The 26,109-nt window shown below is 42.6% G+C and overlaps 1 protein-coding gene across 2 annotated transcripts in view; it reads left to right on the forward strand.

Annotated features, from left to right (window-relative positions):
* The window catches only part of STK26 (serine/threonine kinase 26), a 58,428-nt gene extending 34,846 nt beyond the window's left edge, over window positions 1-23,582 (forward strand). For both annotated transcript variants that reach the window (XM_075941152.2, XM_006135315.5), the window contains exons 3-11: window positions 12,511-12,567; window positions 14,358-14,466; window positions 14,569-14,726; window positions 17,300-17,485; window positions 18,528-18,676; window positions 19,510-19,603; window positions 20,068-20,130; window positions 20,214-20,350; window positions 21,679-23,582. In XM_075941152.2, coding sequence (XP_075797267.1) covers window positions 12,511-12,567; window positions 14,358-14,466; window positions 14,569-14,726; window positions 17,300-17,485; window positions 18,528-18,676; window positions 19,510-19,603; window positions 20,068-20,130; window positions 20,214-20,350; window positions 21,679-21,703 — 978 coding nt within the window. In that variant the 3' untranslated portion in view covers window positions 21,704-23,582. The remainder of the gene's footprint in view (window positions 1-12,510; window positions 12,568-14,357; window positions 14,467-14,568; window positions 14,727-17,299; window positions 17,486-18,527; window positions 18,677-19,509; window positions 19,604-20,067; window positions 20,131-20,213; window positions 20,351-21,678) is intronic.
* The last annotated feature ends 2,527 nt before the right edge of the window (window positions 23,583-26,109 follow it).

Raw genomic sequence — 26,109 nt, forward strand, 5'->3', positions numbered from 1 at the left:
GGTTTTAAGAAGTGTGTGTCTGCGAAGTGTGTAGGTGCTGTCTTCAGCTAGTGCATGAGACAGGAAGTAACCATCAGCAAATCACTGGAACTGCCTATACATGGTGCACAAAGTTTAAAAAAAAAACAAAAAAACTAGAGGAAATCTCGGGAAATCTCTCGTCTGCTTATTTTTCAGCTTAGTGACCTGTGAATCTGTCAAAGTTAGTCTTCTGAGGCTGACACACCCAAAAGGCCATAAGTTTGCCCCGAAGAGCAAACAGAGAAAGCGAAGTGTATTGGTGAAAATTCTCTACTTTTGAGTCCTGACAGAAATCTCTGTGATGCATTGTTTTCATGAATTCTAAAGCATAGACATTATTTACTTTTAAAGAGCCAGTTTTGTAAGACATGGATGTACAGAGAGATGGGGAGAAGTATCTTTTTGTACTAATGCTATTAAAAGTGTAGGTAGCAGCATACCCAAATATAAAAAAGCTAAATGAGTTATATTACTTATTCATGAGCGTGCTTGCTCTCTCTCTCTCCTTTTTTTAAGTGTAAACAAATCCATCATTGTTGCATTAGTTGTGAAGGGTCTAACTCAAACTTGTCTTAGGCATTGTTAAACAAGTCACATGTCAGTACCTTCTTCTTATGGGGGGCGGCGGGGTTTGGAGAGTGGAATCTTCCCTCAGTCTTCTAGAAATTATAAACCTTTGGCTGGAATTAACTTCATGTGTTTATTCCAGAAACTCCTAGCAAATACAGAACCACTATTGCAGCAACTTTTTCCTTTCCAGCAGGAGTACCTTCAGTTTTGACATTACTATAAGCACCCAGTAATTTTTGAAGTCTTTAAAGGTTAATCCTAGCCTTATAATTGCTTTTCAGACTTCCTAAATTCTCTGTGTGGGGGGGGGGGGAAATAAACTTCCCTGTATTGTATGGGGTTTTTTTTTTTTGGTCACTTAGCTACTGTCTAGCTGCTTCTTGAGAAATTCCTTTATGAACGTGCTCTAGAAGGATTTCTCTCATCCAGCTTGACTAGCATGATCATGACTTCACTGACTGAACGCTTCCTTCAGTTAGATGAGTCAGACAGATGTCAGTCATAGACTGGTACCTTAAAGGGACACTTACAATTTAATTTTCTTTTAAAGTTAACACATTTCATAAACAATTTGGATAGGGCCATTTAAATAATGGCTTGGGTTTTTTTTGGGGGGGGGGAGTAAAGGTTTTGTTGCTCCCCAACTACTAATTATAACGGGGCCGTCAGCCTTTTCAAACCAAATTCAAAACAGATGCTCAGGTCAATAAAGAGCCATCTAAGAATGTCCAGTTGCATGACTGAAGATATACAACTTAATATTATTAATTAACATAATGATTAATAGCAGCATAAATGAAACTTTGTACTCACAGGCATTATTTAATGGGACTTCTGCTGCATCTTTTCGCACATTTCTTTGAAGTTTATATCATAACTGGTCAAATCCAGCGTCATGCACAGATTCAGGTTGTCTTCTGTCAATCTTATAGTGGGGGCTGGAGATGTGGAGGGGCAGGAATTTGGGGATATGAGGGGCTCAGGGCAGGGGGTTCACGTGAATGGTGGATTCAGGGTTGGGGTGTGGGAGGGTGCAGGAGTCTCATGATGCTGCAGCCAGATGGGGGCTGGGCCTCAGCTGGGGGCTGGTTGGCCAGGCTTAATTTTAAATAAAGTAAAATCTTATGTCCAACATGCAAGGTTTGTCCCCCACAGGGAAGGATAGCTCAGTGGTTTGAGCATTGGCCTGCTAAACCCAGGGTTGTGAGTTCAATCCTTGCGGAGGCCATTTAGGGATTTGGGGCAAAAATTCATCGGGGATGGTACTTGGTCCTGCTGAGAAGGCAGGGGACTGGACTCAATGACCTTTCAAGGTCCCTTCCAGTTCTAGGAGATAGGCAATCTCCATTGTCTTTATGGCAGGGGCAGGAAACCTTTTTTGGGTCGGGGCCACTATCCCACAGGAAAATCAGTTGGGGGCCGCACAAGTGAGAACCAAGGGGGGGAGCCAAACCTCCAGGAACCTCCAACCCTCACTGATGTGGCCCCCAAGTGAGACATCTCACTCCCCTGATGCTCCAGCCCTGTGGGGGGTAGGAAGGAAGGACAGGGAAGACTGAGGTTCAAGGCTTCAGGCCAGATTAACTCCTCTGGCACTTCAGGGTTAGTGGATTTTATGGGTCCCCCCCATAGGCTCTGGGGTGAGGCCCAAAAAGGAGGGGTCCAGTGAATGGGATATAGGGATGGGGGTGCAGAATCTGGGTGGGAGATAGGGTGCCAGGAGCAAGAGCAGGGTGTGGGGGGGTGTCTGGCCAGGGGAGAGGGAGCAGGAGTAGCTCAGCCAGTATCTGGGGGTCTCCAGGGAAGAGCATTTCTCGGGCAGGGTCCACCGGCAGGCTGGAAGTAGCGCATGTGCCGCTCCTTTAGGAAATCCAGCCTCTCCTCATCTCCAAAGTCCGGTTTCTCCACTGCCACCTTAGCTGCCCGCCCCCCACACCCACCCAGTGCCTGCTTGCTCAATGTGCATCACCCCCGCATCCAGCGCAGGAAGCCAGCACTGGCCCCATTCTTGAGGGGGGTGTGATGCTGGATCACCAGCACGGGGTCCCCACTGCAGAGAGGGGGGACTGAGCTCAAGCCGCGAGCCATATTTGGCTCCTAAGTGAGCCATAGGTTTGCTGACTCCTGAATTCTAAGGATCTTTTCAGCTGAACAAAGTTACTGACTACCTAAGGAAACGGAAGCAAAATACAGGACTATGTAGCACTTTAAAGACTAACAAGATGGTTTATTAGATGATGAGCTTTCGTGGGCCAGACCCACTTCCTCAGATCAAGTAGTGGAAGAAAAGAGTTGCCAAATGCATGGAGTACATTTTTTTGTTACTTTTTTAATTTTAGTAATTATAGGTGTTATTTAGAAGGAAATGGAACTTTTGTGCTGATACCTTTTTAATGACTTGGTACCTGCTATAAATCATGGTCTTATTCCAACAATGGCTGTTGTTCCAGAAAAATCTGAGTGCTTTTCTGACTTGTTGGACAGCTATGCAAGGAAACTGATGCATAGTAAAATCTTTGAGGTTGTAAACTAAAAGGATTTTAAATGTAAAGGGTTAGACAAACCTTAAAGCAACATAAATATGTTTTAAAATTTCTTGTTGCAACTGAGGTGGAATACTGGCTCAATGGAAAACAGTGAAGCAAGGATATTTTTAATCACAAGAATCTATGTTGAGGAAAACTGTATTTGTTTTGTATGCAGTGATCAGCAGAAATAATCCTGCAAATAAAAGTTTTATTTTGAATCTTGAGTTTTAGGACTTAAAAGGTTGAATTCCCCTCATCTCCAAGCTTGCTGTTTTCTTCTATATCTAGAAAAAAAGGACTAAATTAAGCATTATCCGAGTTCCTTAATAAAGAGAACAATGCCATAGTGTATCTAATCTCTGACTAGTAAAAGTTCTGAATACACAAGTATCGAGTAGAATCTTAGGGTACGTCTAGACTACATGCCTCTGGCGCCAGAGGCATGTAGATTAGGCTACCCGACACAGTAAAATGAAGCGGCGATTTAAATAATCGCCGCTTCATTTAAATTTACATGGCTGCCGCGCTGAGCCGACAAACAGCTGATCAGCTGTTTGTCGGCTCAGCGCGGCAGCCATGTAAATTTAAATGAAGCGGCGATTATTTAAATCGCCGCTTCATGTTACTATGTCGGGTAGCCTAATCTACATGCCTCTGGCGACAGAGGCATGTAGTCTAGACGTACCCTTAGAGAGTAGGATCTTTCTAGCCAGACTGCCTTCTTTCAAATTATGCCTATGAAATAGATGGTTTCTGTTTGTAAATATTCTATTCCTTTCTAAAGGTGAAAACTTTTGAGATTAGAAGCCTCTTTTATGTTGGGATTGTCTCTATTAAAAGCTTGCACCGATGAAACTGAAATGTTTTTAAAAACGATGTAATGAACACTCCTAAAGTAAATGCATTTAAACTGGCTTTGTTCCCACTTTAACTGGTTCATCTTAGTTCAGTAATATAAGCCAGGTCTTGATCCCTACATGCTATTTGAAAAATGTTGTCAGTGAGATAAGCAAGTGTCCTAACAGTTCATGGGCTGGCTGTCATTTCTATCCCTATAGGAAAAAGGGAATTGAATCTGAGCGACTGGGATTAAGGGTGGGAGAACTAACTGCAGATGAGTTCCCTTTTTCTTTGAAAACACTGAATTTTCCCCCCTCTGCCACAGACTTGTGTGGTTGTTTATAATAAACCGATGTGACTTAAATGGCTTTTTCAAAAGGAGCCTTAAAACTGAATCGGCACATCATTTTGGCATGCCAGCAAATAGTTATTCCCTTGAAACACAGCATATTTGGACTGTTAATTAAGTTTTGCATAAAAACAAAACATAAACATTGTGAAATTAAAAAGATGTGCACTAAGTATTGGGTTTTTTAAAAAATCCTTACACCTCTTATCCTCTGTGTATCTAGATTTTAAGCTTTTCAAAACAAGCATCTTCTGCATTGGTTCCTTTACAGTGTGGTGGCCTTTTGTTCTTTTATTGTTGTTTTTGGGGGGGATTTTCTTTTTCGGTTTTGTTTTGTTTTTTGTGTTTTGCAGCTATAGAGGCAGAACCAGATCTGTGACTGGCAGGAAGGGAGTGGCCCAGCCTCTGACGGGGCTGCTGGTTTTATCTTGCTAGCTGCAATTAGCTTTTTCCAGACTTTCTGCTGCTGAGCAGAAACTGAAACAAAAATGGGCGTATTTATTCATACCGTTTGACTTAGTGTATTTTAAACTTGGGGGGAGGGGCTAGGGGGTAGGTAGAATTTCTCTATAAGCTCCTCCTTTTTTACTGAATTAATTTACTTCATATAGTCCACAGCTTGCAGATCTAACTGAAAATAGGTAACCACCACGAGTACTCCTTGTCTGGGTTTTAAACTTGTTTCACTGAGAAATTTTACTCTTTAAAACTATCATGAGTATGAGATTAACTCTACTTCCTTTAGTGTCTCTTGTGGTGAAATTGTATCCAGTTTTCAGACACTGACAAAGGAGTAGGCTTTGAAAGCTGCATGCAGCCTGAGGCCTCCCGTGGGCAGCGCCGCATGGAGCTGCCGCTTTGAAGCACCCCTCCTCTCCACGCCCCAAGCGGGCTGCGCCCATGATTGCTCATGTGCCCATCGACATGTTTTGTTAGACTGTAAAGTGCTACCAGACGATTTGTTGTTTTTTCAGTTTACCTGGACAGACTAACTCGGATACCCCCTGAAGCTTCTTTCTGATGGTGCGGGTAGGAGGGGGAACGGCTAGTCAACAAGTGTTGGCTATCGGATAAGCATTTGAAAAAACCCAACCCTCACTGATAGGGCCCCCAGCTGAGAAGGAGAAACGCTCCCCACGTTCCTGTCACACACCAGGGCCTAGGCTAGTAGATTTTGTGGGCTCCAGCCCTGTGGGGGGATGGGGGAGGGAGGAGGAGAGGCTGGAGCACTGGTGCAGGCTTCTTAATGTTGTGGGGGAGCCCTGAGCCTTGGGGGCCAGATCTAGGCAAGCTGGGGGGGCGCATTTGGCCCCCAGGCCTGAGGCTCCCCACCCCGGTGTAAAGCAAGGGAGTGAAGTCTGCCTGAATCTGAAGGCAGTGGAGAAGAGAGCTAAAAAGGTGTCTTTCCTCTTAGTGAGTCTCTTCCTGAAGCCTAACAATCCCAATGTCCTTCTAAATGTTGACTTCTAACCGAAATGTGCAAGAGAAGAAGGGTAATAGACTGTAAGAGCTGCAAGCCTCCACATGCATCTTTTTAGCTATGCAAACAGGCCATGTTCAGAAGAGTGCCACCACTTGATTTTCAGTCTGATCTTTGTAGATGGAAATCTTTTCTGGAGCTGGATGGCTACAAAGTATTGGCTGTTTCTCCTCCTCACCAGCCTGCAAACTTAAAAAGCACATGGTTTGATTGTATAACTTCTTCTATGCTAACACTCATTTTTACTCGAGACTAAGACCAGTGCTAAGTTACCTGCAGTTAGTACTGGCTAACTTTTTGGCATTATTATTTACACTTCTTGTAGCACCCAGAGACTCCAGGCACAATTGAGGCCTGCTTTCTATATTTATACATTTTCGTGACCTAAAATAGCTGGAAAAAAGGGGTCTCGCATGCCAGGGTGAAAATGAGACATGCTCAGTTATATTGGGTAGTAGAGATTACTTTGAGACCATATTTTAAAAACACAGCTTTTATTCATTTTCACTATACAGTGTTTTCAGATAATAGTAAAATCCCTCCAAATGTATCTGTGAGACCACAGTGTTTGCCTGAAATTTGACTTCATTGCAAGGTTTTCCCAACTTACAAGGTTGGGCTTTATGAAAAGTGCTAAAATTAGCAAACCCTTCCCTGCTGATCTCATAATATTGGAATAGACTGGAAACATAAATTCTGGGTTTTTTTAAATTTAGTATGTCTTAACAAAGTGTACCCTGTTCCGTCACTGAACATGGTGCATTCAAAAACTGCACCTTTATTTGCTTGTTGGGTTTCCTTTACATGTTTATCTATATTCAGGAAATGGAGTAAGGGAAAAGCCTAGATAGAGCATAGAAAGGCTTTTGAAAGTAATGATACCATAAGCTGGAACTGCATTGGGCTAGCGCTAATAAAGGAATGGCTTTGAGATCTACTCAGCATACTAGAATGTTGTAAATTGACATATTTTTGTTGTTTCTTACTAATGGCATAGTTTTTCAGTCAGAATGCAGGGGGTATCTTTCTTCGCCCCCCACTCCTCATCCCTTCCCCTCCCCCCCCGAGTTTTTACAAGATCTGCAGCTCATAGGATTGGCTCCTGTGCTAACACTTGAGCCTTCTTGGAAATGAAGGAAAAGATGGTGTAATATGTGTTCGCAATTGTATATTCGTAGACCTGACATCCAGATGGTACTGTTAACGTGAACTGATTCTCTTCTGAAACTACACACTAAGACAGCGGTCTCCTACCTTTTTAAGTACACTTTTTGAATTTGTCGGTCCAAGATCTGCCTCAAACCCAAGTACCCCTGCCCTGCCCCTGCCCCACCTCTTGGCTGAGGCCCCGCCCCCCTCTTACTCTGTGAAGAGTGACATCAGTGCCCCCTGCCTCTGTCTCCCCCACCCTACACAGCAAGCAGGAGCAGCAGGGCAGTGGGGGGAAGGGCATTTGAAGTGCTGGCGCTTGAGAGCCTCCCAGCCAAACTGGTCAGGATCCCCTGCCAGAGGCTCCAGGATCTCCCGGTAGGTCCTGCTCTAGTGGTTGGTGACCACTGGGCTACGGGCTACGTCCGCATCCACAAGTGATTGTTTTAAGAACTTCCGAGTTACTGTGCCCGGGACTCCAGAGCGGAAGGGTCTGGGTCCTGTCATTTGGGGATCTCTCCAGACATTAAATAACAAGAATTTCTCGGCTGTCCAGGCCTGCCGCTGGGGGGGAAGGGGAAGGTGCAGTGGAGGGGGCAGTTGCCCTGAGGCCCAGCGATTAGCAATTCTAAAGGCCCCAGGGCTCCTGGCTGCTGCTACTGTGGCAGCTGGAGCCCTGGGCCCTTTCAAGTCTCTGGGGGAGCACCCTGCAGCCTGTGCACCAGCTGCGCCTTCTGCCCGAGGCCCCGCCCCTCCACACAGACACACACTGCTTAGGGCACCGGCCGTCCTGTTGGCTCCCCTGAGGCTATTGCCTATATTCACACACTGGCTTTAACAGGCCTTCAGCAGGTGCTGGTGAGGTCTGCTCGCTTGATGAGATGCAAGTTCCCTAGAGTTGAAAGATGCATCTCAGCATTCTTGTACTTGACCTCAGCAATTACTTACCTTGGTCTAAGGTCTTCTGCGGATGTAGGATTGCTTTGCATTACGCTAGCGGAGCCCCTCATTGGGCTCCAGGGTGACTTTCCTGTGGGATTGTCTCAGATGCACTAAGCGCTATATAGACTAGGCATGTTAAATATCTGTTAATTGAATAGTTGATTAACTGAATCAATTCTTACCGGTTACTAGACTATTCTGTAGTCCCCAGGGCTGCGGCCATCAGCCCGTGTGCTTCTGGCCTCTCCTGAGGCGCACCTTGCCATTCTGCGCTGCTGCCTCTGGATCAGAAGCAACATCGCAGGGTGCCAGGCAGGAGCTGGTCTGCGAGGGGAGCCAGTTTAATAACCAGCTCCCCTCGTGGACCGGCTGCCTGTCGCCCTGCGCTGCTGCCGCTGATGCTGAGTCAGCAGCATGGGGTGGTGGCAGCAGCCTCTTTCTGGGAGGGTGGGGGCTGAGCTCCCAGACCTAGTGCAAACTGAAACTGAGTCAGGCTGCCTGCTCACCTGGCTGCTAATGCACTTGAAATGCAGAGCTGCAGTTTACTGGCAAGGGGTGGGTGGAAAATGTGTCGTATGTAGCATAAATGGATAAGCTTAGATGCCTATATACAAATGCGAGAAGTATGGGTAATAAGCAGGAAGAACTGGAATTGCTAACCAATAAATACAACTATGATATCATTGGTATTACAGAAACCTGGTGGGATGGGACGCATGATTGGAATATTGGTATGGAAGGGTACGGCTTGCTCAGGAAGGACAGACAGGGAAAAAAGGGAGGAGGGGTTGCCTTGTATATTAAAAATGTACACACTTGGACTGAAGTGGAGATGAACGTAGGAGATAGCTGTGTAGAGAGTCTCTGGGTTAAGCTAAAAGGGGTAAAAAACGAAGGTGATATCATGCTAGGAGTCTACTACAGGCCACCTAGCCAGGTGGAAGAGGTGGATGAGGCCTTTTTTAAACAATTAACAAAACTATCCAAAGCCCAAGATTTGGTGGTGATGGGAGACTTCAACTATCCAGACATATGTTGGGAAACTAACACAGCGAGGCACAGGCTATCCAATAAGTTTCTGGACTGCATTGGAGACAACTTTCTGTTTCAGAAGGTTGAAAAAGCTACCAGAGGAGAAGCTGTTCTGGATTTGGTTTTAACAAATAGGGAGGAACTAGTTGAGAACTTGAAAGTGGAAGACAGTATAGGGGACAGTGATCACGAAATAATAGAGTTCATGATCTTAAGGAAAGGTAGAAGGGAGACCAGCACAATTGAGGTTATGGATTTCAGGAAGGCAGATTTTGATAAGCTCAGAGAACTTGTAGGTAAGGTCCCATGGGAAGCAAGACTGAAGGGAAAAACAACTGAGGAGAGTTGGAAGTATTTCAAAGGGACGTTGTTAAGGGCCCAAAAGCAAACAATTCCGCTGTGTAGGAAAGATAGAAAATATGGCAAAAGACCAGCTTGGCTTAACAAGGAGATCTTGCATGATCTCAAAATAAAAAAGGAGTCATATAAAAAATGGAAGCTAGGACAACTAACAAAGGATGAATATAGGCAAGCAACACGCGAATGCAGGGGCAAGATTAGAAAGGCAAAGGCACAAAATGAGATCAAACTAGCTACAGGCATAAAGGGAAACAAGAAGACCTTTTATAAATACATTAAAAGCAAGAGGAAGACCAAGGACAGGGTAGGCCCACTGCTTAGCGAGGAGGGAGAAGCAGTAACAGGGAACTTGGAAATGGCGGAGATGCTCAATGACTTCTTTGTTTCGGTCTTCACCGAGAAGTCTGGAGGTGTGCCTAACGTAGTGAATACAAGCAGAGAGAGGGTAAGTTTAGAAGATAGGATACACAAAGAACAAGTTAAAAATCACTTAGGAAAGTTAGATGTCAGCAAGTCACCAGGTCCTGATGAAATGCATCCCAGGATACTCAAGGAGCTGATAGAGGAGGTATCTGAGCCTTTAGCTATGATCTTTGAAAAATCATGGCAGACAGGGGAGATTCCAGAAGACTGGAAAAGGGCAAATATTGTGCCCATCTATAAAAAGGGGAATAAGAACAACCCAGGAAATTATAGACCGGTCAGTTTAACGTCTGTCCCAGGGAAGATAATGGAGCAGGTAATTAAGGAAATCGTATGCAAACACTTGGAAAGTAATAAAGTGATAGGGAATAGCCAGCATGGGTTTGTGAAGAACAAGTCATGCCAAACTAATCTGATAGCTTTCTTTGATAAGATAACGAGCCTTGTGGATAAGGGAGAAGCGGTGGATGTCATATACCTAGACTTTAGTAAGGCATTTGATACGGTCTCGCATGATATTCTTATTGATAAACTAGGCAAATATAACTTAGATAGGGCCACGATAAGGTGGGTGCATAATTGGCTGGATAACCGTAGTCAGAGAGTTGTTGTTAACGGTTCTAAATCCTGCTGGAAAGGGATAACAAGTGGAGTTCCTCAAGGGTCTGTTTTGGGACCCGTACTATTCAATATCTTCATCAATGATGTAGATATTGGGATAGAGAGTACTCTTATTAAGTTTGCAGATGATACCAAACTGGGTGGGGTTGCGACTTCTTTGGAGGATAGGGACATAATTCAAAATGACCTTAGCAAGTTAGAGAAATGGTCAGAGGTAAACAGGATGAGGTTTAATAAAGAGAAATGCAAAGTGCTCCACTTAGGAAGGAACAATCAGTTCCATACATACAAGATGGGAAGCGACTGTCTAGGAAGGAGCATGGCGGAAAGGGATCTAGGGGTCATAGTGGACCACAAGTTGAATATGAGTCAACAGTGTGATGCTGTTGCAAAAAAAGCAAATATGATTCTAGGTTGTATCAACAGGTGTGTTGTAAGCAAAACTCGTGAAGTCATTCTGCCGCTCTACTCTGCACTAGTTAGGCCTCAGCTGGAGTACTGTGTCCAGTTCTGGGCGCCACATTTCAAGAAAGATGTGGAGAAATTGGAAAGGGTACAGAGAAGAGCGACAAGAATGATTAAAGGTCTAGAGAACATGACCTATGAAGCCAGGCTTCATGAACTGGGCTTGTTTAGTTTGGAAAAAAGAAGATTAAGGGGGGACATGATAGCGGTTTTCAAATATCTAAAAGGGTGTCACAAGGAGGAAGGCGAAAATTTGTTCCTCTTGGTTTCTGAGGACAGGACAAGGAGTAATGGGCTTAAAGTGCAGCAGGGGAGGTTTAGATTGGACATTAGGAAAAAATTCCTAACTGTCAGGGTGGTCAAATATTGGAATAAATTGCCAAGGGAGGTGGTGGAATCTCCCTCTCTGGAGATATTTAAGAACAGGTTAGATAGACATCTGTCAGGGATGGTGTAGACGGAGCTTGATCCTGCCTTGAGGGCGGGGGGCTGGACTCGATGACCTCTCGAGGTCCCTTCCAGTCCTATTATTCTATGATTCTATGATTCTATGAAGCTTTTGCTAATCGGTTAATTGACTACGCTATTAGATCCCTAATCGAGACATGTAGGAAGAGATGTGCTCTTCTTCGAGAGCTTTCTGCCCTGGTAATTGGGTGTAAACAGTGCTTGCTCCTAGCGGGACAAACAGTATTTACACAGTCGCTAAAAGTGGTGTAGCGTAGACACAGCCTTATTTAGCAACTGGTGTGTCTCTGGTTGAAGGCCATGCAGCAGTAGCCACGTAATGCACAAGAATATTTTTTTTCTAGTTGAGCCTGTTTCAAATGGCACCAATAATGTTTAGCTGCTGAGGATTAAGAGATCTTATTTGGGCCAAACCTGACCCCACAAATTGGAGCACAGAAGGCTTTGTGGTCCCATTTGCTTTGTAGATGACTGGATCCTCTGAAGCTGCCATTTAGTATGTATCTTCCTGGTACCTGCATTTGGCAGCTACCTCCAGCTCTTGTTGCTGTTTGCAAGCGTTTTCCAGGGCTGGCTCAATCTCTCAGCTTCTGTGGAATGGGCTTAGTCATACAGGGCACTGACTGAATGTATACCAAACCCACGTTGCTTGAATCTAATCTGAGTAAGAGTAACAATGTCAGAGTTGCAAAAATGCCCAATCCTTACAATTCCGTGTGTGGTTTTTGACCCAAGTGATGCTTAAATGAAATGTATTGAAGTAGATGTGTTGGAAAAAAATGTGCGGTCCTTTTATTGTCATAAGTCACTAAGTGTTTTCCTGTTTATTTAAACCACATTGCTAATCAAGCCAGGGTGGATGTGACTTGATTAGCCTCATTAGCACAGTTCCTACACTTGATAAGTCACTTTTTCGGGGGGGGGGGGGGTGTATACACACACCCTGCCTCTGTAATTTCCCCTTCATCAGATGAATTGAAGTGGGTTTTATCCACAAAAGCTTATGCCCTACTAAATCTGTTAGTCTCTAAGGTGCCACAGGACTCCTTGTTGGTTTTGCAGCTACAGACTAACAAGCACCCCCTCTGAGACTTTGTAGTTACTTGATTGTTGCATGTGGGGAGGGTGATGTTATTTAAGTACAACATGTTAATATGATAATTTATTTTAAGGTACTGTTTTTCAGTGCAGTAAAAATTATTCTTTGCAATGGTTAAACCATTTTATGTGCATAGTTTCACACCATATTTCTTTATTTATAGGGCACAAAGTTATGGATAATAATGGAATACTTGGGTGGAGGATCAGCTTTAGACCTTGTAAGTATTGTAATTTAGTGTTGGTTTCTTCAAGTAGCACTTAAACTATTTTTCTTATTAAGCAGAAGAACATAATAATACTTGAAGAGTGCAGTCCCTCTTGGAAAAAGTAATCTATTGTCATCTAAATTCCAGAGTGGCGTGTTAATGGAGAAAAATGTGTCTGAATTAAAGATTATTTAGATGGTGGCTGTTCATGGTCATCTTTGTGTTCATATCCACTCTGTCTGTTCGAGCAGTCAGGTTTTGTTTATTCCGTTGTGCGTGTGTGTATCTTACGAAGTTTGTACTCTGGGGGTAGTTAATGTTGTTTTAGTCCTGCTGCATGCTAGTCATGCAATGGTTATGCTAAACAACTTTTCCTACTCAATGAGTTTGATTTAAGGTTTGTTATTTCACTGTCTCGAAATGTTGTGAAATTGTGGACGTTTTCCTAACTTGTCGTGTAATTATAAAGAGTGGTTTTATTAGGAAAAAATATTCTTCCATTTTTCAAAGGAGTGTATGTATTGCGTGTCAGTACATAAACTGTTTGCTTTGGGAGTGGGTCTCAGGAAATGTTGTGTGCACACAGGGTATAGTTAATATTTAATGGTAAAACTGAGTTGGGTTTTCAGTTTTGAGCAGTTTAAATTTAAACATCAGAAGTGCCTTTGTCTTAAGATAGATGTAGCATTCATAAAAGATGCTGCTTAGAAGGTGCTAGAAGAGCGTAATCCTCTGTGTGGCAACGTGTGGTTTCCTCCTCAGAGCTGTACCGCATCTGTGACTTAGAAGGCCTACCCTTTCCTGGAAGAGAATAGAGCCTCAGTACTTTTGCTTCTTGGTACAGGAATTTAAGGACCAATTCTGTAGTTCCACAAATTTTTTTTTTCAGATGTTCCTTACAAACTGAATGTGTTTTTGCTTTTCACAAGAGGCCCCTGTGACTTCATTTAAACTTGTTTATTGGAATTTTGAGGCAATAACTCACACACCAACAAACCCAAACAAATACAACAAAAAAGCATAGTGAAAGTGTCAGTGAACAATTGTCAAGAGTGCTGGAATGACTTCTCTATGTACTTATGTGTTTAGTACTTAATTAATCAAAAGGCACTTTTAGCCCTTGTCATTGTGAGAGAAGCCTTTCAAAAGTGTGAACCCAGTGTAAATGGATTTGTTTGTTTGTGGAATTTGCAAAAATCATGAAACAGCTTCTCCGTTTCCCAGCTGGCAAAATCTCCACTTACTCTTTACAACCTTTTCTATGATAAGGTTGAAATGTAAATTAAAACCCCCCACTGCAACAGATTAAAAATATTGGGACAATGAAATTAGTGGAATTGAATATCAATGTCAAGTGTATATTAGTTGTTCGTGTTTAAGTGAATTGAAAAAGGTAGAACCTCAGTTTCTCTGCTTGGGTGCAGAATTTCTGGTCTGGCGCACTGAAGTGCTGCAGAAACCATGGATTTTTGCATTAAACTCTTGTTTTCCATGTAATGCATGGTTTGGTGGGGAGAGGCTTGTATACTGTGCATATTACCTTTCAAACATCCTTCAAGTTGTATAGCAGTAATCCCTGAGAGCTTTACTAAAAGTGCTAGTATCTACATCTGCCGTAGCTGTTTCTTTGAGGAAAGTATTGTGAATCTACAGGTAGAGTGAATCTTTTCATTTTGTGCTCTGTTATAAGAAACTTTTTATAGCAAAAAAGATAAGTTTCAAATGTACTGGAACCTCACTTTAAGGCAAGGATTAGACATAAGGTAGGGATGTTGTTTTAATTGTACTGTTTCCCTCTAAAGCTGCGGGCTGGTCCATTTGATGAATTCCAGATTGCTACTATGCTAAAGGAGATCTTGAAAGGTCTAGACTACCTACACTCGGAGAAGAAAATTCACAGGGATATAAAAGGTGCATAAAGCTCATTTAATAATGCCCTTTACAGTGATTGTAGCAGTGTGATAAACTACATTTTACTTCACCTCTCCCTCTCTCTCTGTCTCCACCACTTAGCTGCCAATGTCTTGTTGTCAGAGCAAGGAGATGTTAAACTTGCCGATTTTGGGGTTGCTGGGCAGCTGACAGATACACAGATTAAGAGGAATACCTTTGTAGGCACACCATTTTGGATGGCTCCTGAAGTTATTCAGCAGTCGGCTTATGACTCAAAAGTAAGTATCATATGAATGGTTCTCTTATAACTGCAGCTTCAGAAGAAAGGAGCTTGACTTTGGCTTTCTGGCCAAGATGGTCCCAGTAAAGTGTACTTTAAGCTACAGAGAGATTTGAATGTATGTACATTACAAATAGTTTATTCATTTATACTTTACTATAGAACTGTAATAGTTACTTGACTGACTTCAATTTTATTTCCACACACCAGAATCACAAGTATTTGTGTAAGCACTTAATTCACATTTGTTGTAGCATCAGTGATAGACATACACAGGTATGTAAGTTTGCCAGTGACTAACTTAAATAATATTCTCAGAAGCAGATCTCCAAGTAAACTCAATTCTACCTCTGCCAAAGTGCGAGTGCTCTAGTAGGTGTCATGAAAAGCAACAAGTGAGTTTGAAACTGTCGTTTTATATTAATTTCTTTGGTGCCAATGCCCCTAGGATGCTGTCAAGGTGTCAAGATGTTTTTGTTTCATTTCTTGCTCTGTTATTGCTATTGCCATCAAAAGGGAAAATTTTTAAAGATTAAAAAAAAAAAAAAGAGAGACCAGGAGGGAACCTGCTTTTGAAAAGGAGCAAAGTAAATAATGGTGACTGAGAATTTACTGCTCCCATTGGTTTCTCACAGTATTGCATTCTTTGCAGGGTGCGAGTATATACCCATGTGTACTGATTAGATTACATAGAGCTCTTCTGTCTCTATTTGTGGTTCTGTGTCTATATCACTGTGCCCAGGACTTTCTGGAGCTAATATGTAAGCAGAAACATAAAATAGTTTATAAACATTTTTAAAAGCATCTCCTTAGGGAAGTGATTTTCAGCCTTTATTTTTCAAAATATTAAGAGCGCAGAGAGGGAGGGTGGCCCTAGCTTTCCCCGGCCCTGGGAGCACTAGTGGCATGGCCCTAGCCTTGGTGGGGCTGGAGCCACGCTGAATGGGGGGAGGAGGCTGGTGTGGAGTATAGTTGGGGCCAGTCTGGCCCATATGTATCACCCACAGGTTGAAAACCATTGTTCTATGGTATTGATAACCTGCCACTATGTTCCTAGCAGGGCAGAACAGGAGCATTGCAATGACTTGTTCTTTGTTTGCTCCCCAAACAGAGCAGCTCACTCAGCTGTCAGAGACTTCCTGGATCTTTGAAAAGGGAGGGGCGCATGCCTACAGGGCAGCAGAGATCATAATCACTGAGCACAGCCATAAGGGCAGGCATTGTGGGATACTGGTGGAAGTCCGTTCTAACAGCAAAGTCCACACTGGCTCGTTGTTGACAATAAAGGTGGAGGGGGGCAAGGAAGTCTCTAGTAAGGGTGGAAATTTTTCCTAACAGTTGCATTGCAGAGTGGATGTTGCTGTTTTGTTGCCAAAAGGCAGTTTTTAATATAAATATTATGGATAAGAGTGGCCAGGAGAATGGTTTCAGTTTTGTCCCGATTTGAATAACAAGAGACATAAGTATGCAATATGAACTGAGAGGGTAAGAAATCTGCAGTGGACTACAATTCTTTTCCTAGGAAAATGTCAAGGCTTCTATCAAAAGGTTACATTTTGTTACCAGATCAATACAGGTAGAAATGCTTTGGTTGCTAGACTGAAGTAACCCCTCAAAATGACAGAGGATATAATTCAATAAATCTGGTCTCCATAGATTATTTTACAGCTCCCCCTTCTCAAAATTGCAGTGGGGCCCCTTGTTGATTTTCTGTTGCTGAAACGTATAAACTAGTTTTTATATTCAGATTTAATATCACAGCAGAATGGCTGATGCATGGAATAAGGATGTTAGAAGTGGGTAATTGACTAATCCTGTAGTCGATACAATATCTTTTGACTACCATGATAAGGGGAGGCAGAGTCCAGGAGCAACCCCCACTGCGGCTCTGCAGTTTAAATGCAGTAGGAGCCAGGCGCACAGGCAGCCTGGCTCCAATTTAAATTGTAGAGCTGCAGCAGGGTTCAGTCCTGACTCTCAGCGGGTCTCAGACCTCTGCACCAGGCCTCTGCCTCCCCCCTGCACTACAGGGATGGTGCTGGGGAGAACCCAAGGGGTCCCCTCAATCTGCTAACCTCAAACCCCTAGGAGAGTTCCTCCAGGGCTGGATTAAGCCCTGAGCCTCCCTGCCTACTCCCCTCCGCACCTCTGAGGTAAAGCGTGCAGGGAGTGAAGGAAATGTCTGTTTTTTCTGTTTCTCACTTGGGGGCCACATCTGTGAGGGGTGTGTTCTCCTCCTGACTTGGGGACCCAGGTCAGTGAAGTGTGGTGTGTGGTTTTTGTTTTGCTTCTCACTTGTGCAACCCCCGACTGATTTGGGTCAATAGCCCCTGATCCAAAAATTTCCCAACACTTGTGGGTTTTATATTCATCACTTTTATGCTACGTTAACACTGTATAACGTGTGTACTAAGAGCCTGTTTAATACAGTCTGTGTAATTATTGTGCTGTCAGGAATTTTTACCAAACTTTTTTTGTTTCCTCTAGTATGAAATTCAAATAAACTGTGGCACCTCGTGGTTGGCTTTGTATTCAGCGGGAATAAAATGATTCTTTTTCACCCCCTCCCAGGCTGACATTTGGTCGTTGGGGATCACTGCTATTGAACTCGCCAAAGGAGAGCCACCCAACTCAGACATGCATCCAATGAGAGTTCTCTTTCTTATTCCAAAAAACAATCCTCCAACTCTTTTAGGAGAATTCAGCAAACCTTTCAAAGAATTTATTGATGCGTGTCTGAATAAGGACCCAACATTTGTGAGTATTTCTTCTCCGAGTCTCTTAATAGCTGCATAGCTCTTTCTCTGAGAGAGGGAGTACCGTATATACTCTATCATAAGCCCGTTCATTCATAAGCTGACCTCCCCCAAGTTTAAAAAAAGGTGTTAAAATTTCAGTGATGCGTACGTAAGCCGATTCCATATTGGCAATTTGCAAACTTCCAGTTGCAGTTCGTCAGTGTAAGCCGCTGGCAGCTTGGGACGTTTTGTTTACTTGGAGCATCTGCGGGCATGAAGTTCTGCAGCTCCCGGTGTCTGTGATTTGCTTTTTGGACAACAGGAGTGGCAGGAAGTGGCCACATCCCTTAGCTCGTGCCACTTCCTGCGGCTCCCATTGGCTGGGAACAGCGGACAGCAGTCAGAGAGCTGAGGGGCTCCGTGCCTGCCTATGCTCCAGCTACGTAAAATGTCCTGGTGCACCTGCAGTTTGCCTTGCTGGGCTGGGAACTGAAGTTGGCCGACCTTCACCCTAGTTTAAAAAAATAAAAGGTAAAACTCCATAAGCCGCCCCGCGCTTTACTCTGTCACTTCATCCGATTGTGAAGGTAACATGAGTCTACAGCTTTTTATGCTTTTCCATTGGCACTACTTAGACATCCTCCTCCTCCTCCTCATCTGAGGATGTTGAGATGACTAAAGAGAAATAGTGATGAGCTGCAGAGACAGCTTCCTCTAGCAGAGAAAGAAATAGCGTAATCCAGTGTTTCCCAGTTGGTGCTCCGCGGAACTCATGAGTTCCACGAAGCGAAAGTAAGGGTTCCGCGAGATTTACATTACAAATATTTTATATTTATCCAGCTTACTCTGGACTGCAAACCTCCATGAATAGGAGAAGTACCAGTCAGTTTTGTCAATGTACCTTATTGAATGCAGAAATCACCATTGGATAAAATTCTGTAGCTGAGGTGTGAAGCTATCGTGTTCTTAGAGGGTTTGAAATGTCGATTATTTTGAAATAGCATTTCCAATCACAACATGGTGATGCAGGGTCAACGTAACTATCGTCGTATTTGTTGTAGCGCCCCACTGCAAAGGAACTCTTGAAGCACAAATTCATTCTGAAAAATGCCAAGAAGACTTCCTACCTGACAGAACTTATCGATAGGTTTAAGCGATGGAAGGCAGAAGGGCACAGCAGTGATGAAACGGATTCCGATGGTTCCGACTCGTAAGTGGCTTCTCTGACAACTCTGAATGCAGTTGTGGGTGACCCATGTTTTGTGTTACAACCCACCGCTCTTGGTCTGTGCTAGAACCATTCTCTAGATCGGGGAGCGGGGGGGCAAACTGTCTTTTATTGTTACATAGCAGCTTGCAGAGCGCACCCCCTCATTTTCGGCCTTGCAGGGGGGGTCTCAAGGCTTCTACTGAACCCCCAGTCCTCAGCAGGTACCTCCTGTGGGGCTGACCCCCTGAACCCTGGCAGGTATGCCCCAGATCTTGTGCTGTATGTGGCTCAGAGGGTCAGGAGGTTTGGCCACCCCACACTCGCTCTTGCACTAGCAGCAGCCTTGCATGGAATTCTGCTTCCAAACTGGAGCCTATAATGAATGGGACTTGCTTGTGTACTTGCATTTTTATCTGCAACCAAGAGCATCGTCGAATGAGTCTAGCCCCTTGTGTACACTTTGCTCTTGCTGCCAAAGTACCACACGGTTTGGTGGGCCAGAATTGCGCTGTGGCTGAGACCTGCACGGCCCTCACCTCTGCAATGTCTGTAAGCTTCCGTTTCCTGCACATCAGCTCATGGTCTCAAACTGTGAAGCACTGCCCACATTCACTGGGCCACGCAGAGCAACGCCTGGTCCCACAAAGCTTGCCGTTTGAGTTACATCATGAGAGAGAAACATGGTGTTGGGGGGGAGAGTTCTCAAAGTTTGCTTTATTTATTTAATAAAGGTTGAAGAGAGATGCACTTTCATTTGCATGCTCATGACCTATGCTGGGTTACTTTGTGTGTTTGACCACTAGTGCTGTAGAAGGTATTATAATTTTCTTTAGGGAGTCCAGCAACAAGGAGAATTATTCTCATCCCGAATGGAGTTTTACTACAGTTCGAAAGAAGCCAGACACACACAAACTGCAGAATGGAACGGTATGCACAGTCTGAATAGCTCGTTATTCTTAGTGCTGATTTGAAGTTGTTGTAAAGAATGTAATGTTTAGTAACCCCGTTGACTTTTGGCTCCCATTCTTAATTTTATTTTTCATAAGACAACACAAAACAAGTCAAACCCCGGATTGATTAATGGTGAAATCCAGTGACTATGGATTTCTTGACTTAGTCATAAAGATGTGTATGATTCTATGTAATTATTTACAGTTAAGATATCTATAGACAAACATTGTCATGAACTCAATCTGACAATCATCATGTGCAGGGGCGTTGCTTCAGAAATGTAATCCAGTGTTTATTTCCAAACCACATTAGGTTTGTTGAAGTAAGGTACGTTTTTGTGATGTATTGCAGAGGTCCTGTTAAATATGAAGTCTTTTTAAAAATGATGATGCCAGCCTGAAAGATTGCTAATATTTCAGTATATGCTTGCTAACTTTTAGGATCAAGACCTTGTGAAAACCTTGAGTTGCTTAACTATGATAATCACACCTGTGTTTGCTGAGGTGAGTGGTTGATTCAAAGATCCCTTTGAAATTTGCTCAAGCATTTTAGAAATCTTTAATGTACATATGGGTTGGTCTCTCAGCTTAAACAGCAGGACATCAATAATGCTAGCAGGAAGAAAGCAATTGAAGAGCTTGAGAAGAGCATCACTATGGCAGAATCTACGTGTCCAGGGATCACAGATAAGATGGTGAAGAAACTTATGGAGAAATTTCAGAAGTAAGATTTTTTTTTTGAAGGCCTTCCGCCTCCCCAAGCCCTCTGCCCTGTGAGCTGGAGAAACTTGTATCCCAGTGGGTGCCCCTCAAGGGAGGGATGGGCCATTTGTGCTGGCTGTTGGGGGTGTGCTAGTCACGGAATCAGTTTGGCTCACTCTCCTAATCAACCTGGTGAAGCTGGATGCAATTCAGGGGCAGCAGTGTGCCTCTCTTGCATGCTTGTGACTGGGTGGTGGTTGGTCAAGCTACAAAAAAATCTTCCCGGGGAATGCAAGTACCAGACAAGAACTGGTGACTTTCAGCAGTTTTTCCCTTGCCCAGACATGTTCAGAATAGCAAGAAAAGAGATGTCTGAACCCAGCATTCCCTGTAAGCTGGGCACTTGTGCAGCTGCTCAGGAGAGATTCTAAGTGCTCCCCAGCTGATTAGCAGAGCGCTCGTAGCTGTGTTTGTGTTTCTGCTGGTGGTGCACATTCAGACATGCACATACAATTATTCCGCATGTAAATGAAAAAGATTAGAGGGACATTGTAACCTGAGGACCCTGTGAAGGTGTTATGTCCCCACTGATTCTTTTTTTTTGGGGGGGGGTGTAAGGTAACCTAATAGGCAGTAGCATCTGCATGTTACAATAGCTACTGTGTTTTAACAGACATTGTTTAAGGTGGAATCATAGAAGCTGGCTCAAGTGTGTGTTCCTGTCCTGTTTTATGTAATTTGTTAGATGCATTGCATGAGAGACAATCTCTAGGCTGCAGTAAAAATGTGCTGTTTATTCCCTTTCTCTGCCAAGCACCTCTCTGCAAGCCGCCTCACAGCGATCAATGGTGCCACCCGTGTTTGGAGAGTCTGCTCAGCATGAGCAGCAGTGGCAAAATAAAGGGAGAATTGATTTGAACACGTCTGTGTAGAAAACATTTTAGCTTTTGTAGTTATAAGTAGCACTTTGGGTTCCTATAAATGCAAAGTGAATGGAAAAACAATTCTCTTTGTTCTTAATTTACCCTGCAGTTTTAATGTAGACAGTTCCTGTTGTTAGAGACTTTGATAAACCTAAAGAGGGGAGCAAATAAACCTTTGACTACTTCAAAAAATAAATAAAAGAAATTTCCCTTCATATTAATTATTTCAAGGGTCTTGTGTCAAACACTGCCCCTTGGGTTTGTTTTCTTTCATATCTGTGTAGGCAGTCAGGTTGTAAGCCAACACTGTTGAGTTAAGATTAATGCACTTGTGTAGTAGCTTTATACACTGAAGTGTGATGAATTCATGGGCTGCATACCAAGTTGGAATAAAGTGAATATAATTCTTGTGTATTTTTATGCTCAGGTTTTCTGTTAATGACTCATCCTAAGAAACTTCCGATAAGCGACTGCTGTTTCATATGGACCCAGTGAAACCCACCAAAACTACTTCAAGCTTGGCAGTGCTTAGCTCATGAGCTCCTTGTGCCTTTTGGATCTTTGCAACATGATGATGATGATGATGATGATGATGATGATCAAGGATTTGAAAGAACCTACTTAACTATTTTGTGATGGTGTATATGGTTTTATATTTTCAGGAAATTATTTTGTAAAGAACAACTTTTAATATTGTAGTTTCACCTGTTGAATCAGATACATGTTGAGGTGCCGTTTTGCTTTTAGATGTGGCCATTACTTTAGTTAATAGGAAGTGCAAGTACAGTATGTGTGGATTCTATTTTGTTACTGGACATCGATGGGAACGTACAGGTCTTTTGTATTCATCAGTTAAACTTTTGTAAATCACTAACAAGCTTCAGAAATAGCCTTTTCTCACGCATTCAAAATATGTAATGTAATGGGTAGGATGTGGCTGTAGCACCTGCTTGGATCACCATCGTTTTATCATACCCTAAAACTAAACCTGCGACAATATCTCTTAGACTTCTAAATTGGTACAGCATTTTAGGCAGCTCTATGATTATACATATTTGAGAGCAATATGTCAGTAGTTTGCAGGTGATATGTAGCAGCAGGTATAACCTGATGTACAGTAGATGTTACCTTTTAGAACAGATTTAGAAGTAGTAATTAAATCTATTCATCATGGTAGGAAATGTAAAGCAATACACTTGCGGGGTGGGGGGCGGCTTTTGGCAATAATGGACAGAAATCGAAGTCCAATTTAATTTAACATTTTCTTTTGAATATAAAAACAGCGCATTGTATGGTTGGGTGGGAGAGAACCAGAGAGAAGTCAGGTGACATGTGACACATACCTCACATGCAGGTATCGGTAGAACACCAGCGTTTTGTGTGGTGGTGGTGTTTTCCTGTAAAATATTTATACACTTCTGTTCTGAAAGTACTTAAATGCAGTACGTCAACATCATTTGTTTATACTTTTCTGAAAGTGTATTTTAAATATGTATTTACCAGTCAATATGCAAATAATTGAGTTATAGATATTCTTTCACAAAAAAGTAGTTCTGTGCAGTACAGAGTGATTTTTTTCATAAAGTAGGTAAAAGTATACAATTGCTTTCAATGATATATTTATGGTACTGCTAGATGGGTAAGATCCTTTTTCTTTTCAACCCAGTATGTATATTATGCTGAAGTTTTGAACTGGGATTGTATTTCAGTACTTAGCTGTGGAACTGTTGTTGTAAATTTATTTTTGATAAAGGCTGGATGTGTTTATTTTATGGTTCCTGCACATTTTGTTTTTGCACAAACGTCATTTTAAAGAACCTGAAATATATCTGCCAAATATTGAAAAGTAATGGTGTGCAAACAAATCCTGCATTTTTAGTCAAAAGTTGCCATTACATCGTTTTTATATAAAGGACACTTGTTGAGAGATGGTGGTTAGACATGCCAAGGACAATTATTTTCAATGGTGCCTACACTGTAAAAATTACTTTTAGCTCCTTATTTTAATTTTAAATAAATATCTCTGTTTAAAACTTTCATCTGCTATGTAACTGAAACTCAATTAGAATTTATATCTGAGAAAAAAGTCTGGAAATAGTTTTGAAAACAATAATGTTATGGATTAAATAAATATTTTTATAAGTGTAAAAGCAGCAAAAGTTGTATATACAGTTGATCTGAGGCTTTACAAAATAACTGCAACACAGATGCAAATTGTAGTGCTCCTATAGCTGATGTAGTCGTTAGCCCTGTAAATCTGTTCATAGATGTAGCTTATTTCAATGTTTTGGGGTTTAAAAATAAATATTTAAGTTCTGTAAACTTTCATGACCCAACTTTGTTGTGCATTTTATTTTGGATTTAGCTAAATTTGCACAAGTATTGTTTTATTATGGTTTCCAGGTTAAATGTTTCCATGTAAACTGAAAGAGAAAATGGCTTTTCCCATATTGTCCTTGTCCAAAGAATACCTATTGGAATTTAGACAGTCAGGCATGTGGAGCAACTCCAGTGCTCAATTTGATCTCATTCTTGAAGCATAATCTGTCAGTACATGTATGTGTGTTTGCTGACGTATATATATGGTACCATGGACTGTTCTAAGTGCTGCAGCATATCAAAAGTGCACTGTGAACTCCTTTTTCTGATTGACGATACAGAAAGCACTGTGCCACAGTTAACTCTGATTTTATACTTCTCCAGTCTCAACACCAAAAATCTCCCTAAACTACTCCATACTCATTTCTCAGAATTCAAAACTCCATGTTTTTAATTCCATAATCACTTTCCCTCTAGATGCTCTCTACTTCGGGAGTGTGTGATATCCTTTCTGAATTTAGTAATTGAAGGCTACAATCCCTCATCTTGATGCCTGGGGCTTTATTCTACGCAACGTAAATGAAACCTGTTCTGAGTGGCTCGAGCAGTGGGCTCCGTGTCAGGGAAGTAGAAATTCTGTTCCTGGCCCTGCCCACTCCTTGCTTGTGTGTGACCTCAACCAAGTCACAGAACTACTGTGCCTCTTTCCTTGTAAAATGGGTATAACACTTACCTACCTCAGGGGGGTGTTGTGGGGCTAAAATCATTGTAGGCTGTGAAGAGCCACAGTCTTCTCTAGTGCTGTGCAGTGGAGGAGCTGAAAGTACTGCACTGCAAATAGGATTTGCTCGGCTGAAGTCCTGTACATCACGATGGGAATATATTCTACTTTTTAGTACAGATGGTTTATTAGGGAAGAATCCTCTGGCTTGTGTATTTTCCCTATTGCGTTAAGGAGAATTGACATTTTAGTCACTTATGGAAATAGAATTGTAGTAAAAAAATGTATTGTATTAGTCATACTTGGGTATCAGTCCTTTGTCAATGGAATCATTTCGGGACCCTATTAATTCTGCTTGTCTCAGATTCTGCCACGGTTTTGTACAGTATACATGTAGTAATCGTTAAATCTGTTCTTACATTCAAGTGACTGCTTAGTGACCAGAAAGCCTGGATTCTTAATGTGTTTGCACAAGTTTAGCCATTGTTAAAGGTCTGGCTTTTTCACGCTGTTTTAACTCAACACTGGAATAAATTCTTTTTTCCCCCCTTTTGCAAAGCCTTAGTGGTATGTATGTTGGTTTGCTCACTTCGTGTTCTTCTGAAAAATGAAATTAAGCTTCCCATGCAGAGGCAAAGGGTCTGCATTCTAGATGACAAGGTGATCACTAAAACCAAAAACATTCCTTACATGTTTAAAAATGTGCCAAGTTGTATCTTGTGTGTGTGTTTTTTTTTTTTGGCCGTGACAAGGAGCTGCTGTGGTTCATGCTGCTCATCTTGAAAGTTAGACTCAAAATATTGCCTGCTGTTCAGATATCACTAATTTCCTCGGAGACGGGGTGTCGCTATTAATTCCGTTTTAGTCTCCTGCCCTTAAAGCACGACATATATCGTTTGATTAATCCTGTTTTGTTTAGTCCTGCCCTGAGTGCAGGGGACTGGACTTCGGAAACCTCTTCAGCTCCTGTGCGGTCCGACAGTCCTATGTGAATGATGTGCTCACTAGTATTTCCCTTCTCTTACCCTTCTCAATGTAACTAGATTAAAAAAAGGAAAAGAAAAGTCGCCAGCTGAGGAGTCGATTCTGCCATGGGAGGGCGGGACAATTCATCCATGGGGCAGAGTTGACCAAAAGCGTGCGAATACTGGCATGGCAGCACGGAGGGTGTGGGTGCCAGAACCAAGCCCCACAATTCTCTCTGTGTTGGGTCTGTCAAGGCTAGTGACAGGATCACTCCATTTCCTGGAATAGTCAGGGAGACCCCATCTAAAGCGAATTAGAAAAGGTTCAGAGAAGGGCAACTAAAATGCTGAGGGGTTGGGAACGGGTCCCCGTATGAGGAGAGATTAAAGAGACTGGGACTTTTCATCTTGGAAAAGAGGAGACTGAGGGGGGTTAGGACAGAGGTCTATAAAATCATGAGTGGTTGGAGAAAGTGAATAACTTTTCCTTATTTACTTGTTCCCATAATATAAGAACTAGGGGCCACCAAATGAAACTAATGGGCAGCAGGTTTAAAACAAAAGGAAGTTCTTCACACAGCGCACAGTCAACCTGTGGAACTCCTTGCCTGAGGAGGTTGTGAAGGCTAAGATTATAACAGGGTTTAAAAGAGAACTAGATAAATTCATGGACCTTTAGTCTGACCCAGTATGGCCGTTCTTATAAATGCTGCCCTCTAGCACCCACATTAATAATACCAACTATTGTTAACAACAGGTAGTCGCGTGGCACCTAATAGACTAACAAATATGTAGTATCCTGAGCTTTCGTGGGCAAAGCCCACTTCTTCAGATGAGATGAACTTGAGTGTCC

This window comes from Pelodiscus sinensis, chromosome 13, assembly GCF_052426305.1.
Source record: "Pelodiscus sinensis isolate ZL-2025 chromosome 13, ASM5242630v1, whole genome shotgun sequence".
Classification (NCBI taxonomy): Eukaryota; Metazoa; Chordata; order Testudines; family Trionychidae; genus Pelodiscus; species Pelodiscus sinensis.